This window comes from Stegodyphus dumicola, chromosome 4 (assembly GCF_044657685.1).
Source record: "Stegodyphus dumicola isolate Sdum_Otavi_A_Nest chromosome 4, ASM4465768v1".
Taxonomy (NCBI): Eukaryota; Metazoa; Arthropoda; class Arachnida; order Araneae; family Eresidae; genus Stegodyphus; species Stegodyphus dumicola.
Genome location: NC_140771.1, coordinates 215,873,265 through 215,891,412, shown reverse-complemented (window position 1 = coordinate 215,891,412; position 18,148 = coordinate 215,873,265). Strand labels below are relative to the sequence as shown.

General features: G+C 28.3%; 1 protein-coding gene across 4 annotated transcripts in view; it reads right to left on the bottom strand.

The window, feature by feature from the left end:
• Positions 1-231: 231 nt before the first annotated feature.
• AGO1 (protein argonaute-1) overlaps positions 232-18,148 on the bottom strand; it is a 96,699-nt gene continuing 78,782 nt past the window's right edge. For all 4 annotated transcript variants that reach the window (XM_085815976.1, XM_085815978.1, XM_085815977.1 and 1 more), the window contains one exon: positions 232-17,832. In XM_085815976.1, the coding sequence (XP_085672102.1) occupies positions 17,724-17,832 (109 nt within the window). In that variant the 3' untranslated portion in view covers positions 232-17,723. The remainder of the gene's footprint in view (positions 17,833-18,148) is intronic.

The following is an 18,148-nucleotide window of genomic DNA, read 5'->3' as shown; positions in this document are numbered from 1 at the left end:
AATATGTCATCAACTATATGAAGATAAAAGCTAACTGCACACTTTAATCATCTTATATCAGCCTAACGCAGCATTTTATATATATTCACTATGCTTTCGAATTAACTTTGAATTAATATTGTCACTGCATTTTGCATTTTTGATTACAAAGTCTGTATACTTATTCCTGACACAGAATTTTATGAATACATCAATATCTTTTGTAAATTATATAAGAAAAACAAAACAATATAGAATGACATTCAACATTTATTCACACATAAATGCATTTTCAACGGCTGGCTGACATGTCACTTAAAATGTATACGTCCAGTACCAATACACTTCTGTTAAGAGGTTTCTTCACCTGATTGAAGCAATACATTAGAGCATAAATTAATATTTTATCAACCATCACCTCCTAAACTCGATTATAACAAAACTGCTTGATATGTACTAAAGCTTATACAAGATACATATGAAATGAAATGTGCATTACTACAGACAACCAGGGTTCGTACATATTCCAGAAATACGAAATAAAATATTTTCAACAATATCTCATTTCCAATGCCTCCCCCCCATTGCAAATTTACGCACTGTTAAAGAACTTGCTTTTTTGCAATTAGCTGTCAGAGATTAATTTTATCAAAATCTAGAATACAAGGAGAAATAACCTTTTTTATGCAAATCATACAAATATATCCCCGCTTCATTTACAGGAAGTAAACACACTTATGTAAATCAGAAATATACACTAAAAACTTTCTTGAAAATGTTTACATAAAGTTTTAATACTTCAGTTCAATAAAATTCTACCCTTTAAAAAAAATGCATATACTTTAAAAGCTTTTTATCTCTAAAATGAAATTAAGGCTTTGCTAAGAAATGTACGAACCCTGTAACTTCTACAACCAGGGCTTGAAAAATACAACTGATGAATAAGCACAAAGATTACATGATAAACATACACTATTTCATAAATATAATTTGATCACCCAGCCTTTCATAAACTAATGTAAAAACTGCTAATTAACCACATTAAAACTTAATTTCTTTCCATTGAGCGATATAAAAGAATTCAAATAAAATAAAAGCCCTTCGTGTGATGTGCATGAATAACAGAAAGATTAAATTCAAATGTAGATTTGGCACACAAAGTTAAGTTTTCTTCATACAGAATACTTAATCTATACGTTCAACATGCACCTAATGGCACTGGCATTGCTTTCCATCTCTCTTAATCTTCACTTGTGACACAATAAAGAACTTACAAAAACAGTAATGGAAAAAGGCTCTTTCATATGATATAGTGCTCAAGCAATTACACTTGTGGGTGAAGAAAAACAAATACTGTCAGTCATCAGTTTTGCATAGTGGAGCCTTTAGTTAAGCATTAGGGATTATAGCATGAATTTACCTAATCGGTCTCACTTTTAAGGCACCTCCAAAAGCTCATAGTTAAGCAGGGGAAAAAAAGTTTGCACTTAAACAACATAAATTACAGCACCACTAACACTTGTTGAGGCTCCATAAATAAACTCACTACAACAAAAATTATAACTTCTCATTTAAGACTCTAGCAATGAAAGTTTTTAATTAAATATAATATATATATCAGGTAGACTCTGAAGTAGATACACTAACATTAAACACTTATATTTAAATGAGAAGACAAATGTAAAATGTGAGAAGTCAATAAATAATTAAAAGGGAACAAAGGTAAGTTGATCAAATTTCTTACATTGCTTGAATTGTGCACAATTAGATGAATTTTAGATAATATTTTTCCAATAAATAATTTCACATATATTTGGAAAAGGTGTAGGAAAAAGTAATGCAATTTATTTTTGTAACTTTTGGAGGGAAGGAGAGGCGATATCACTTTAAAAAATATATTAAGTTTGCAATTTTCTTGGCTGTCAATTCACAGAACAGGAAATAAACAGTAATATCACTTCAGTTACAGATAATCAACTGGTGTTCACTTTATAAACCAACTTACAGCACAATAAAAAAAGTAGGTATCATTAAAAAATATCTAAATTATAGTGATAATATTAACCCATTTATGCCAGTCACTTTGTGCAAACTAAAGACAAAATGTAATAAATAATTTTTTTCATTGCTAAAATGGTGCATCATAGAAATAATTAAAAACTGACTGAAGTGAAAAATGAAAAATACAATACACTAATATTTTTTAATTTTGCAACATGCACATACACAAAAAAAGTTTCACATACCTTTTTGTGTGCAAACACTGTATCTCATAGCTACCAAATTTTAAATATATATATATATATATATATATATATATATAAAGTGAGATTACAGATACAATATCATTTTAAAAGATCTCCAATCTAACTTATATTCAATTTATAATGCATGATTCAGGTTAAATATTAATACAGTGTGATTCAGGTTAAATATTAATGCAGTCAAAAGTCTTTAATCCGGACTCGTCGGGACTTCGGCGATTCCGGATTATAGATCATCAGTTTAAATCTGGTAAGATGGCATGCAGAAATTATAAAATTAAAAATATGAAACCGTAATTTATAAAATAATGAGCAATTATGATCTAAAGGGTATCAAAATTTACCAAAAAAGAAGCCTAATATTTATTTGTTTACTTTATTAAACATTTCTTTCAACGCGCGGATGCGTAAAGCATACCTTACGCGTAGCCGAAATTAGAAAATTGCAACCAGAAAACTATTTCATTTGTATTCGTGATATTTATAATGACGAGGAATTTGATTTAAATCATATCAAAGACGGAGTACATCGAAATTAAATACTACATTTAGTAAGGAATTATAAGCCCAATAAAATAAAAACATCTGCCCTGAAGATAACGATAGTGTTGACAAATCAACTTCCAGTTCATTGCGCGCCGCGACGTCCCCCCCCCCGGCGCAGAGCAGCGTGAAATTGATAAACAGATTTCGGAACGGTTAGATAAACAAAAAATATGCCTTTATCCATTTTTGTAGCAATTCGTTTTTTGTTTGATGGACATCGAAACATATTTTCGTTTTCTAGATCCTTTGGGAGCTCCAGCATCGGAAATTCTATTTGACAATTGCTCTTACAGTCTGCAAAAAATAATAAGCCGGATCCAATTCGAAGATTACGGAACAACGCAATCATCAACATTAACAGAAATACATAATTAGATAATTTTAGCTTATGCCGTCCGTTATATATTAAACGCGCACGCGAAAACGTATTCTGCACTTGCGCAGTCGGAAATGTCTTGCGCGCACGAGTAAAACGCCTATGCGCATGCGTCAATGCGGCGCATGCGCAGAAAGATTTTAGCTTTGAGGTCCGGATTATGGGTGTCCGAATTAACGACTTTTGACTGTAATATGATTCTGATGAAAAATACATTAATATATAATTAAAATATTCCAAATTTCATGTTCTTTGGTTAACTTAATTTTGAAATTTTCTTACACTTTTAAACTGAGAAAATCCTGAGTAGGGAAGGAAAGTTTTTATTTATCAAAGTAATTTCAAATATGATGGAAATAAAATTAATAATGTCCATATTATTGTGCGGGGAAACTTAGTAATGTACTATATGTATTACAATATTAAATACAAATGTTTATTTATTAAACTTTCTGTTAAATTTTCAAGAAGAGTTCTACAAATAACTACAATATCAAATTAATAAGAAAAATTATGCTGAAAATACTTATAGATGGTTGTAGTGGATGGAATTAGCACAAATTACGTTTTATCAATTCAAATATGAAACATTTTTGTTAGTAAAGGCTTAAAATTAAAAACAGATTTGGTGATCTAATGGGAAATGTAATGAAAAAGGTGAGAGAACTCACAGCTATGGTAAATTTTTAGGCAGAGAAATATTTTATAATATTCCCTTGAGCATCTTCTCAGATGTAAATCAAATTATTATAGCCTCTTCCACTACAGTATTTGAAGCTACGTTTACGCTTGCCCATACTTAAAGGACAAGCACTATTTTGTAATTATACGAAATAATAACACAAAATGGACTGGCATGTATATACTGCAAATAAAACTGGCTGATCTTGTATACAGATTGTTTCAATGCATGCATAAGTCTAACTCACTACTGCACATTTTATCTTCAGTAATGCACCATAAATATAACTCTCATATTCTGCAGAAATGGGTTGAAATGGCATTACACATTAACGAACATAAAAACTACTACACTTGCCTCACTCAAAGATACTATATACTAATTGATAATAGTGATATACCACCAGAAAACAGGTAATTTTTCAAGCCTTGGTTGATAGAGAACACATGACAAAAATCACAGTTTCAGCCAGTTATAACATCGATTAAAACTACAACTATATACAAGGAGTAAAGCGCAGTGACACGTTTCAAAAATCTTACAAGTGCATAAAATTTAAATCACTTTAGCAACAATCTACAGCAAATTTTACATTACACACAAAATTATTCACATTTTTTAGCCATGTTGTCCTTTAACAGTGAAAGATCTTAGATGTCAGTCACCATATTAATAACAATTTTACTTCTGATTATTTTCAGCAATATACAGGCTCTTTTTTCCTCAAATTAAAAAAATTGGACAAGGGGAAGAAAAGGAGGGACAATAATATTAATTATTTACATAGCATTATTTCATATATTTACTTCATTTTAAAAAGCACAAAAAGCTCAAAATTATTTGCAGATCTGTATCAATACACTAATCATCATATAATGTAATTAGTCATTTTACAAATTTACAATTTACAAGTTTCTGGCTCCAATATTTATGTAAATACATCAATTTTTTTTATGGAACACTATATTTAATCTAAGCATTTTACTATACATAAAAACAGCAAAATTTTGAAAAATAAATCATATTTAGTCCACAATACTTCCATAATTTTCTACACTGATCTGCTTTATCACTACAAAAGTATCTTAAAACCCAAACTACTTATTACATTGGTAGCAAGGAATATGGTTCATCACAACATTTTCACTGGGATTATAAATATAACAATTGCAGGAACCTATGCCATCAAAATGATATATATTATATTTAGAACCCATAACCAAATATTAAATAAGAAAGACAGCTGTTTTTATAAATTATATTTTAGCATTACATAATGTTTAAATAATGTTACATAATGTTTAAATAATTCAAATTTGCTTCATTAAATACAAGCAAAAACATATTATAAAATAAAACAATATAATATACATATATATATATAAAATACAAACACTATATTTTTGGCTTAATATCACTTTTCCCTTTCTGATTAGTACGGATATTTTGCATAGTTTCACTGGTTAATTTCAAATTAACCAGTAATCAATTAGTTAAATTCACTGTAACTGGAAAAGTTTTTTTAATACACTTGGTGGAAACAATACACATACTTCTGCAATGCTAGTCAAAGGGACATTCATAATTTTGAGAAAGTTTATATACTTATTTTATATACTTCAAATATTATAGTTATAGTTTATATACTTCAAAATACTTATTTCTCATTCTACCACTTAATTGAATGATGTGCCTTTCTCACATCATACATTTCTCCTATATATTCAAAATATTTTTTTAAAATTGCTTTTACTTGTCTTGAAAGTAAATACTAACCAAGAATAATATTCCTTATTACATACATATAAGAAACTAAATCAAAATGTGCATTTTGGACTATCACATTCAGAACTTCAAAGTGTTAAAAAAGTTTGCATAACAAGTAATAAAAAGGATATATAAGTATTAACCTTTTCAGTCTCAGTGCATTATGCAATATACATTACAATTTGATATCAATATGACATGAGATTGATATGTTACTGACAGGCCACTGCTTTTTTGATACGATGAAACTAAAGGTTTTATTTGATGGTCTAACAACTAATAAATAAGGCTAAAATAACACAAACTTAATAAAATGGAATATTTTGAGTGTTAACAAATATTACCATTTTACTCCATAAATATTAACCCTCTACAAGTTAAGGGTGTAAATGATGGATCTGTTTCCAAGTTGACTGCATATTAGAAGGAAAAGAGAGCACAAAGAGAGAAGGTCATTTTGGAATTATTCAAGAAAAATAACACTTATTCATGGCATTTTTGAGAACTTTAGGGTCTTAAGGGTTTGATGCTTCAGATAGTTAAAAAGCATGATGCTAGATGATGAGATTTAGATATGCATCAAATAGATAATTTTTAACTTCCATCTTTCAGTATGCCAACAGCACATAAAATACACTGATTTTCTGAATTTTTAGATTTCTTGAAACAGATTTTTTGCTTTCTTGTGTACAAAAGTAAATTTAATATAATCATTATAAGTAATATTGCATTTTGCCTTAATTTCATGTTAACTGCATAGATCATGAATTTGTACAGAAATAAAATGTAAACAATATTTGTGCGAAACTAAATACTTTGACAAAAAACAGATTTTATAGGATCTTTGTTTTTAATATTAAGATTTTAAAGCAAGAAAGTGCTTAGTATTAAAAATGGATGTACAATGCCCCTACGTCGTTGGCACATGAAAAAACTTCATTCTCGCTGCAAAAGGAATAAAAAGGTTATGTATGACACCAAACTGAAAGGAAAAGATGGCTTCTTAAAATTAATTTGTTTAACAGCTGACCGTTTTTAGCAGTTATTAGAAATTTCAATTATTATATATGTATATATCTATAATTTGAAGACTAGATACCTTTTTTTCTATTTTACTTTTCATCACTTTTACTATTACTCCCCACGTACATTTCCATGCTTATTCCAAATGATCTCCATTTGCAATACACTCTGCTACCAGATTATAACTGCAAGATTTTTATGTAAAATACATTCGCTTAATATTTAATTCATCAACCTAAATTTTAATTTATTTTTTTATTTTTAAGTTATGCTTTTGACTAACTGCATTTAACTTTGCAATTTTCTAAAATTTTTATGCTGATGAAAACCCGAGTAAGGGAACAACTTATATTTCTAACAAGTTCTTTTAACAACTCTGCGAAGGTAAAGTTAAACTTTTTTTCTTAGCACACTTTTTATCGCCACTATTAAAAAAAAGGAGGACATACATGAGATAATTATAATTTAATCTGCACATGAGCAAATATATGCTCTTACCATACTGAAAATAATAATTTTAATTACTTAAAAGATACCTTGTTAAATTATATCATGTTAAGACACTTTTTCCAATATTTAATTTTTCCCCTTCTTTTATAAACAAATTATTTTTAAATAAGTTACTCTAACCAACACTTACCTTCTGAAAATCTTCTTCATACAGTCAATCAATAACTACATTTTAACAGGGCTTTTAATTCAATAAAACATTTCATCATAATTCCTTTCGACGGCATACGTTTTAGATGGGTGATATTTTAAAAACATTCATTTCTTTCAAACTTTACCATGGCGGATTAGAAAGCATGAAATTCCAAGGCAAGATACCTAATATTCATGGAAGTGGGTTAATTTTATGGAAGAATTTTAGTTATTTTTCTCTTAAAAGTAAAGCTGTTTAAAAACATTTACATATTTAACAATTTTTCAAAAAATATGAAAGCTAACAAAAGTGCAGCAGCTGTACCCTGAAGTCAAATGAAATAATTTTTATAGCAATCCCACCAAAAGATTGTCTAAATGAAAAAAAAATTTTTTTTAATACAAGATATGAATATATGACCAATTTCAGTCATACTTAGGGAGAGTTTCACACCTATTGATATGAACATTATCAAGAAAACTTACATATAAGAAGCACCACACACCACTAATAAAAATTTTATCACCCATATTAATTTTCAAACTTATGACTAGCCCACTGCAAAACTGAAGATTATTTCCTCCAAAGTACACATTAGTCACTTGTATTTATTCATTTAAATTCTCTCCTGAGAGCAATAAGGGTAAGAGTATGTGAACTAATATTGGTTCTCTATGATAAAAAAAAAAAAAAAAAAAAAAGTTAATGTATACCAATAAGATAGCCTAGGTTCCTCTACCTATAGAGCTTCCAATTTGCTTTTGGAATAAGTTTCACCTATCACACAGATACAATAATTTTAAGTACATAATTAAATAAGGTTGACTAAATGTTCTTTATAGATTGTATGAACACTTTTTACAACTTTTCAGCAGTTATGGCAAAAACATCCACATTACACAATTCAGAAGCAAAAATGCTTTGGCTAAAACTATATAAATTAACAGCAGCATTAATAAATTTCACCAATGAGCTGACACATTTTAGGAGCAACTGGCATCAGTTCATAGATATAGAAAAACTGCATAAATGATTGTCTGAAAATTAATGCCATTAAATTATTTTACAGCAATATTCAATAGACTGCAATTATGAACATTACAATACTCTACTAAGAAACATGAATAAAAATTTGCATTATTGAGTTATTGTCTTATATTTTGATCAAACCAGTTCAAAGATGTTGAGCTTATTACGAAGTACTATAAACAAAGATCCAAAACTGATAGCTTATATGAACATTTCCTACTAATTTAAATATGCATAATCTCATAGACTAAGCTTGTGAAATAAATTTAAAACAATCTAAATATATTATGCAAGAAGTATAACCCCCTTTACATTATATTTAATCACTCATCCTCTTAGCATTCAAAGCAGAAAACAAAAATGAATAGGCTGTTATTAGATTCAGAGAAAACTTATGCAATTCTTAAACTTTACTTCTAGACAAATTCAGCATTGAATTCAATTTTAAGAGCATAAATGATAGTCTGCCTAGGTGCCTGATAGCCTGCCTGCACAGCCAAAGCTGAATATAATTTGACCTTTAGCATAAAACTCCAAAGTTTCACTTTGGAATAACTCAAATAGAAATCATAATACTATTCTTATGCTTAATTTTTAAAAATACAGATAGATAACAGTGTGAATATAGAAATCAATTTTGTAGTTCACAAAATTAATATAAAAATTTTAAAAACAAATTGCCTATATTCATTCCAAGTTTTATTTCATAAAAAATTAATTTCAACTAAACAATGGTTGATACTATTATCAAACAACATTTTCTGTAAAAGCTAGGTACTTTAATTTAAAAACTGAAAGCCTTTTGATTACATTTCTTCATTGCTGACAGTTGGCAAAAAAATGCAATTCCACCAGAAGTTAATATTATAAAAAAAGGTCATGGTTTAAAAGTTTTTTTATTAAACAGATTACATTAGCAGGATAATTGTTAAATGTAAATTTTCAATACACACATTAGCATTTCTCATTTAATTTTTTTTTCCATTTAATAATATGATTAAATTTCAACTAACCTAAATGGTACTTCTTTGGTACATTTTCCTATAAAACTGTATTACATACTGTTATACTTAATTGCTTTCAACAGCAAGTATAAAACAATTTATAGTGTGGCATTTTTAGACAGCCATATCAAAATCATAATTTAGCAAGTGTATTTTACTAGTGACATTTTGACAGCCACATCATTGAACTGGTTCATATAAGAATTAGCCATCACCAGTTTCCTTTCTTCTGCAACTAATCAAAATATCAAAAATATTACTTATTCTTAGATTATACAGTATTTTTACTTCTTGGATAAACTAAATAAAGCAAGTTAGATACTATACACAATAATCTGGAGAGGAAAAATGCTAAGCTATGTATACATAAATAGCCCAATAAAATGAGTAAAATAATACCATAACACATTTGTACAATATTCAACAAAAAATAACATGTTGAGCTCAATTATGGGACTCCCACTTATAATAAAAATTATCTTTTGAATTCAAGTTATGAATAACTTAATATTATAATTAATTATAATTTTACTAACAAAGAATTATCATATTCAATATTTTACTATAAGAGATAATATCAATAATATTTATAAATAATAAAACGTAAAACCTTATTTATTTCCTTTTTTTAAAACTACTTTAACGGAAATGAATATACATTACATGCAAGTCAAATTAAAGCGCATTTTAATTAACAAACATTAAAATATTAAAATTAAACAAAACATTAAAATATTAAGGGTCAGAAAAAAGGACAATATCAATTATTACTTCATTCTCACATAGCAAATTTATCTGTTATAGGATTTAAAACATCAAAATTTAATTTTTACTGGCAAAATAATGAACTTTTCTTAAATTAAAGATTTTAATTTTTTACTCATGAAGTAATGCTAATTGTTTTTTCCCTTAAAATTACAACAAGAAAAATCCCTATTTCTACTGTAAAACAAATACAAAACATAACACAAGATTCCCTAAATAAATATGAAACAAAATTCATTAACACATACAAAAATGATTAATACATAAATATATTTTATGTAAAATATGGATCTCAAGTAATTGGGGAAAATTTCAGAGGCCACTGATACAATATCTACAGAGATGAAGCTAATTAATTTTGTCAAAATGATAGTATGAAAATGCTCATTTGAAAACATTTTAACTCAGTAACACATAATAATTTCTATGAATTAAAAAGGACACACACAAATAATAATCATCGTAAAGCTCCATAATTCACAATCGGAAGTCAATAAAGGCTTAAGTGCATTTAGATAGTTAACATGTTACCTCTTTTGAGGTCTCTTCACTTTTGTGTTAATTACCTTCAATATATTATAATGCCAAATACTGGCCAATTTAACATAGCCAATAAAACAATTACAAAAGATAAACACTATAATGTAACTAAATTTATGATTTTTAAAAAACAAAACATTTACCAAATTCACAATATGTTTACATATCTGTTATATTAGTTATACATTTTACTTAACAGCAGGTACTCTTATGAAAGACAAATTTCAAGATAAATGAAACAGATATTATTATTAAAATGTGAAATTATATAAAGTAACAGTGCTGCAATTGTTAGCTCAGAACCTTTTCCCTTGGGGGAAAATTATTCTTTTAAAAACTATCCTTTTTAATGTATAGACTATCCAAATATTGCATAACTCAATGGCAGGAAACAACTGCAGAGAAAACAAATACATATCTAGAAAAATATCAACTGTCAGACATATATTAAAGACAAATGAATCATATACAAAAATAAAAAAAAGAGAGCAGGGTTGTATGAAAAAATCTTTTCTTCTTCACTACTAATACATGACAAATACAGTTAACAATAAACTTCAGTTGTTTCATTTAATGCCTTCATAAAATATATTGCTACACATATTATTAAAATTAAAACACAAAATTTCTTTAAATTTTAAAATACTTAAATTTTTACATGTACTTAAAGGGGTGTCAATTTAAAAATCAAAATTTGGCAAGGAATAATATAAAAACTTTAATTTATGGGTAGCTGAAAAATTTAAATATAAATAAAATATTAAAACTATAATTAACTTTTAATACAATATTCTTAATTTAAGGACATATTTAATATTAAAAATTTATTTAAGTCATTATGCATAAAATCAGACAGGTTTAAATAATTAAAGAATATAAGCTCTCTCTCTCTCTCTCATATGCATTACTGGAAACCATAAAACAGGGTTGCCACTCAAATAGGAAATTGAAATTCCCTGACTTTTCCAGGTTTTCCAGGTGTGTTTTAAGAAAATTCCAGTCTATCTGCGTAATGCACATTGGCTGTGCTAAGAGATAAATTAATTATGGTACCACTTGAAAACACAAAAATTTGCCAATTACATATGGCTTATAATATATAATCCCCAAAGCATTACTATTATAACTATAATAGGAATTGTTTTCTCCACTGAAGATTCAGATTAGAATCTGCCTAATCTGGACCAAAATGACCAACACCAAAATGACCCGTTTACTGCTCATCATAATATCCCCAAATCCCATTACAGTCAAAAGTCGTTAATTCAGACACCCATAGTCCGGAATGATCTATAATCCGGACCTCAAAGCTACAAACTTTCTGCGCATGCATCGCGTTGACGCCCTTAAGGGCGTAAGACCTTTACCACTGCGAATTTGCGTGTGCGCAAAATACGTTTACGAATGCGCGTTTAATGTATAACGGACGGGATAAGCTAAGCTAAAATTATCTAATTATCTATTTCAGTTAATGCTGCAGATTGCGTTGTTCCTTAATCTTCGAATTGGATCCGGATTGCGGTGTGCAATGAATTGGAAGTTGATTTGTCAGCACTATCCTTATCTTAAGAGCAGATGTTTTTATTTTATTTGGCTTATAATTGCTTACTCAATGTAGTATTTCATCTCGATGTACTCCATCTTTGATATGATTTAAATCAAATGCCTGGTCATTATAATTCGCTTCCGATAGCAAAGAAAGTGACATAGGTTATTGAAAACGAAAAAATTTCGATTGACAAATTAGTCGGTATTCTTGACACAGCAATTATAGAACTTGAACAGCGGAACTTTGTAACTGAACAAGAAATTATGTCTGTTTATAGAATTAAAGAGAATGTATTATCACATAAAAAACGAAGCAACTGAAACAACTTACATTGAAAGAAATGTTTAATAAAGTAAACAAATAAATATTAAGTTTTTTTTTTTTTTTTTTTTTTGTAAATTTTGATACCCTTTAGATCATAATTGTTCTTTATTTCGTAAATTACGGTTTCATATTTTTAATTTTATAATTTCTGCATGCCATTTTACCAGATTTAAACTGATGATCTATAATCCGGAAAAATCGATAATCCGGAATCGCCGAAGTCCCGACGAGTCCGGATTAACGACTTTTGACTGTATATGGTACATGGAGGCTATTCTAACCTCCATGTTGCCCTATACTAGGATTAAACCGATTTTATTTTATACGAGAATACCTATTTTCCTTAGTTCAACATGCACTGCATATGCGCATGGGAGTCTCTCGATACTCGAGGTTACTGGAAACCAAAAGTTACTGGAAACTTGCTTTGCCTTTCTCTCAAGACAATCTGACTGGAGGAGCGAAAATTTGGCTCTATGCCAGCTGACTGAATGATGCTCATGCGATACATAATTCGCCTAGAAAGTGATTGGTTCCAACGTCGGCGCAAAACTCGCTTTTGGGGGGGGGGGGAATATCCGTATGGAATTCCCTGACTTTTCCAGATTTTGACTAAAATATTTAAATTCCCTGACTTTTCCCTGAATTTTTTGGTCAATTTTCAAATTCCCTGACTTTTTACGGTTTTCCCTGTAGCGTGGCAAACCTGATAAAAACATACAAATGGTGTTTTCATGAACTACTGTTATTTTTTTAGCAAATTATACTGGTTATATTAGTAAATGTGCACTGAATTTTATATTTTAAATGTCTATTTTTTTTATACACTCTTAATATATTTATGCACTTAGACCTTAAAACTTTACCAGTCACAAAACAAAATACATGAGAACAGAATATATTGGAAATATATCTCTCCAACCTTTCACACCACAAAAAACTAATCATTGACCTGTTTTTGTTTTCCTTTTGTACAAATAAAGCATTCTAACATTCAAAATAATAATAATTAAAAACAGAGAGGAATACTACACATTAATTTACAATAAACTGAAGTGCATAATACTAAAACATATTCTGAATTTGTATTTTGATAATAAATTACTGTACATAAAAATGAATAATAGAAGATAATAATTACTAGCGATAATATAAATTAATATACAATAATGTTCACAATATACCACTTCTCTTCGGTAAAGAGGGAAAACTGAAATGTTGTGAACTTAAAAATCTACAAGCACATGTTTATACAGGGTTTAAATGACCACATTAAGCCAAGACTTGAAAGGGGGAAGAATATTGAAGTGAATACTTACTTAAATGTGAATTACAATTAAAGGATTCAGTATAACATGAAACACTGGTTTGTTGATGTATGAAATAAAAAATTTCAGAGGATAGTTATCAATAATATATACAAGAATTTTTTGGAAAGTAACTTCATATATCAAACACACAGAATTTTACAATATCCTGACTTTGGAATCAGATGTATATAAGTTAATCATCTCCAATAAGCAAAATTTAATAATCATACAGCAAAATGATAAACAACTGCATTTAAAAAAAGAACTAAAGATTTCACAGTATAATGAATTCTACATGCACTTGAATTATTTAAACAAAAAAGTGTTTTTTAATCACTAAATAAATCTGAGATTAAATTATAATTTAAAAGAAAAAAGGTTTTTTGATAATTATTTAAAAAGAAATATAGTGAACAATTATCATGCAAACTATTATACACCAAAAAGCTAAGAAAGCATTAAACAGCACAAATTAAAATATTTATATATATAACTACAAATAGGGATATAAGCACTAACACAGCATTAAAAAAATAAGTACACAAAATAACTTCTTTCAATCACAAAGACAATGATTAGAGGCTGCCCCAGGAATTATTGCACTCAAAAGTCTTTTAAAAATAAAAGCTGAAACACTTGGTACCGCAAATTCAATACATAATTTTCAAAAAGAATTCATTAAGATAATAAACTCCATTGCAGACACAGAATAATCAATTTTAATTTTTTGATTGTGTACCTATTATAAATCCTTTTCCAATTTTTTTAAATCTTCCAAATTATAATCACATTCTGTTTACTACAGAAATCATAATAAAAATTCCAATCCCCTTTTTGTTCTTGTCTGGTTTTCTCACTTATCCACAAAATGAAATGTTCATTCATGAAATTAACATTGTAACAATCTCAGTCAGTAGGAAATGACATTATATTCACATTTTGAAAGTATATTTGTGTTTAAAAAATATACGTTTTTATAATTTGAATCATTTCTGTTTATAAAGCCTATACAGCAAAATTTCTTTAACTAATAACTTAGTACCTAAGTCATATCTGATCAGCAGTGAAAGAACTTAGTTCGGTACATAAATTTAAAAATGAAAATTCACTTCTTTTCATAAAAGGGTATTTAAAAACTTTAAAACGCTTACAGAACTAGAAACAAAAATTTTAATAAAAGCCCTATATTGCATGCATAGGGAGAGGCAAGCTTTGGTGTCAAATCAACATTTAAAAGCAAAATGAAGTCATTTAGGATCACATTCTTTGTAACAAAAATCATGATGCAATTTCAATGCATTCAAAATGCAAAACCTTTAAAAAAAAAAAAAAAAAAAAAAAAAAAAAAAACTTTTACCAATAAATCTCACAAGTAAACAGTAACTATGGATAAATATTAATGAAACATTTCAGCTATAATTTGAATAAAGTTTTCTTCATTATCAAACACACTACTAATAAAACATTAATTTAGGATACTTGGAAGTTTTAAATAAAAAATGATTAGTTTAAAAACATAATTATGCAAAAAAAAAATAATTACAGGCATTGGCAAACATTTCCACATGCAATTTTAAGTTTTACTCTTTTGAACTGATTTTTAGTTGAAGTGTGCAATATGCACATATACCAAATTAATGTACACTATGTATGTGTGTACATACATACATATATTATACACACAAAATTTTAAGCCATTATTCCTATAGTTATCTTAAGATTCATTTCAAGATTAAGTTTTTTAATTAATACTTAGTTGATTGATTGGAGTTGATTGGAATTAAACAAAAACACATATAGATCAAGAAATTAACATACATAAAAATAAAATGTCCTTGAATGGCAAGTATCCTCTTCCAAAGTGAACAGTTTCAAAAGCCAGTGCATGAGGTGGAATGCATATATAAAGTTTACAAGAAACATAAATTCAGACATTTCACAAATGTGATATTGCTTTCCCACAAACAGCATAAAATAACATTAAATTAAAGCGAAATTTCTGTGTTGTGACAGTTATACAGAGCACATCAGCACATATCTTGATAGTAATTATGCACAGCAATCATACAATCTTGATAGTATTTTTTTTTTTTTTTTTTTTTTTTTTTTTCAGGTCAATAAAGCAATATATTCATACTGAGGTGAAGAGCAATATTCTTTGGTTACAAAAGTGGCACTTAGTTACTGGGAGCAAAATGTAACTCCTCATAACAGCACATCAGCTGCTCCTTTTAAGTGGCAGAGGAAGACATTAGAAAAACCACACATTAGTCATTTCCTCAAACATGAACACAACATTCAACACAATTATTTGCTTCATAAATAAGAGCTGAAAAATCTGTTAAATATATGATAAAAATATAAAAGGAATGGTAGGAATACACATATAACGTCATTTGGCTCTCATTACTCTACCAGGTTCTACAAACTAGATTTTTTACCAATGAGAAAGTCGTATGTGCCCGTGCATGATTAAAATAATGCTGTGAATAATTTATTTATTATGTACATATATGTAGGCAAAGACACGGGGGGCTTGTGAAACCCAGGCAATATTGAAAGACATACAGTTTCATTTCCTCTCATGTAGGCTGCAGCTCAATTTTTTTTTTTTTTGTTTGTTTCAGGGCAGACTAAGGCACTGATTGTGCCAGTACTTAACAATGGTATACTTATTGAAATTAATATGTTTTGATTAAAATTCTGTAAAATGCATGCACATTATGAGCACACTTAAAATCTGATTATGAGATAAACATCTGAAAGTTTTTTTCCTTCTCTCTCTCTTTTTTTTTTTTTTTTTTTTTTTTTTTTTTAACTAGCAGCTATAGATACTAATTCAAAGCAGAATTTGTAGAAAGGATGACAGCTCATGATCTCTTCTAATTTGGCGCATTAGATTTCAGTTATTGGTCCATGCCAATTGTGGACGGTTGGCAATAGCCTGAGGCTACATACAATTCCATATTAAGAAAGCAGAACTGTCACATCCATGTTATAAAACTGTTTCATTGCTTTAACTAAACAGATTTCTATATACAAAATTTTGTTAAAAATATATCTAGAAGTTAATATTGCTAAGAAATGGGGAAAATGTATGTATTACATGCAGTTATTAAATATAAATAAAAGAAAAAAGACTTTCAAAAATAGCAGAACAGACACCGATTTCATAATAAATTACTCAAAGGAATATAAAACAATAAATTATGGAAATTACAAAGGACAACATCCTTTCTGCAATGCTGCTAAATCTTAAATTCAAATATAATTTGTGACATTTACTAAATAAAACAACTTAAATACAACAAATTTAGTCATTACACATGCAAACTGAAATTTTAATGTAAAATCAGTTCTTATGCGTCAACAGATTAACAACCTATTGAGATCAACAACCTAAAGAGAGAAATCCATTATCAAACTAAATAAAATTACAATTTCAATTTAACAATGTTTATCGCAAAACACCTGTTCAGAAGGCTGCAACATCATAAATTGAATACAGAATAACTATGAAAGCAAAATGCTCATCCTCTTCGTTGTCTAGTTTTCAAGACTTCAAATTTTGTCAGAGTATGACCAGAATTGTTGCATTTTTAAAAAGGAAAGGGAAAAAAGAATGAAAAGTTCTCCGACAAAACAGATGAATATGATACACAAGTCCAATGGCACAAACAGTCATTATGTAATAAAACTTTTGTCAAAAGTCATTAATATTCACATCAAGTTGAAACAAATTTACCTATTTGAAAATTTTCTGTCATTCTGCCTATATTAACACACTGCACATTAGCAGTTACAATGTCATATAGATCAAAAGTGTAGAATAATCTGGCACCTGCAGTTAGATTGCAACTGAGCCAAATAAGATGATGCACTTTTTTCAGAAGATTTTTGTTGGGAAATACACATTTCCATTTTAAGCAAAATACATCACTTTGTTGGTGTCAGTATGTACAGTAACTGCCCTGGCCATTGCAAGAGGGTTGCGATCTTCTCCATTTGTGGACTGCAAACTGCCATCACCACTACACAGGGAAGAAAATTAAATGCTATTTAACATGCTGTAATTTTGCCAACTTATACATATAACATCAAAAAACTTAAATTTTGAATATAAACAAACAATACAGAAAATGAAAACTACAAATTTCAGCACTTTTATGTTATTGGCTAATGACCAAAAAAATATCTTTAAAAAATTAAAAATATACAACCATATTCTGCATCTAATGAAATAACAAAATTCAGTTTATTTAATTTCAAAAAGTAAATGATTTTTTAAGTATGTATTTTACTACAGTGGAACCTCGTTTAATGAGCATAATTTGTTCCCATATCTTG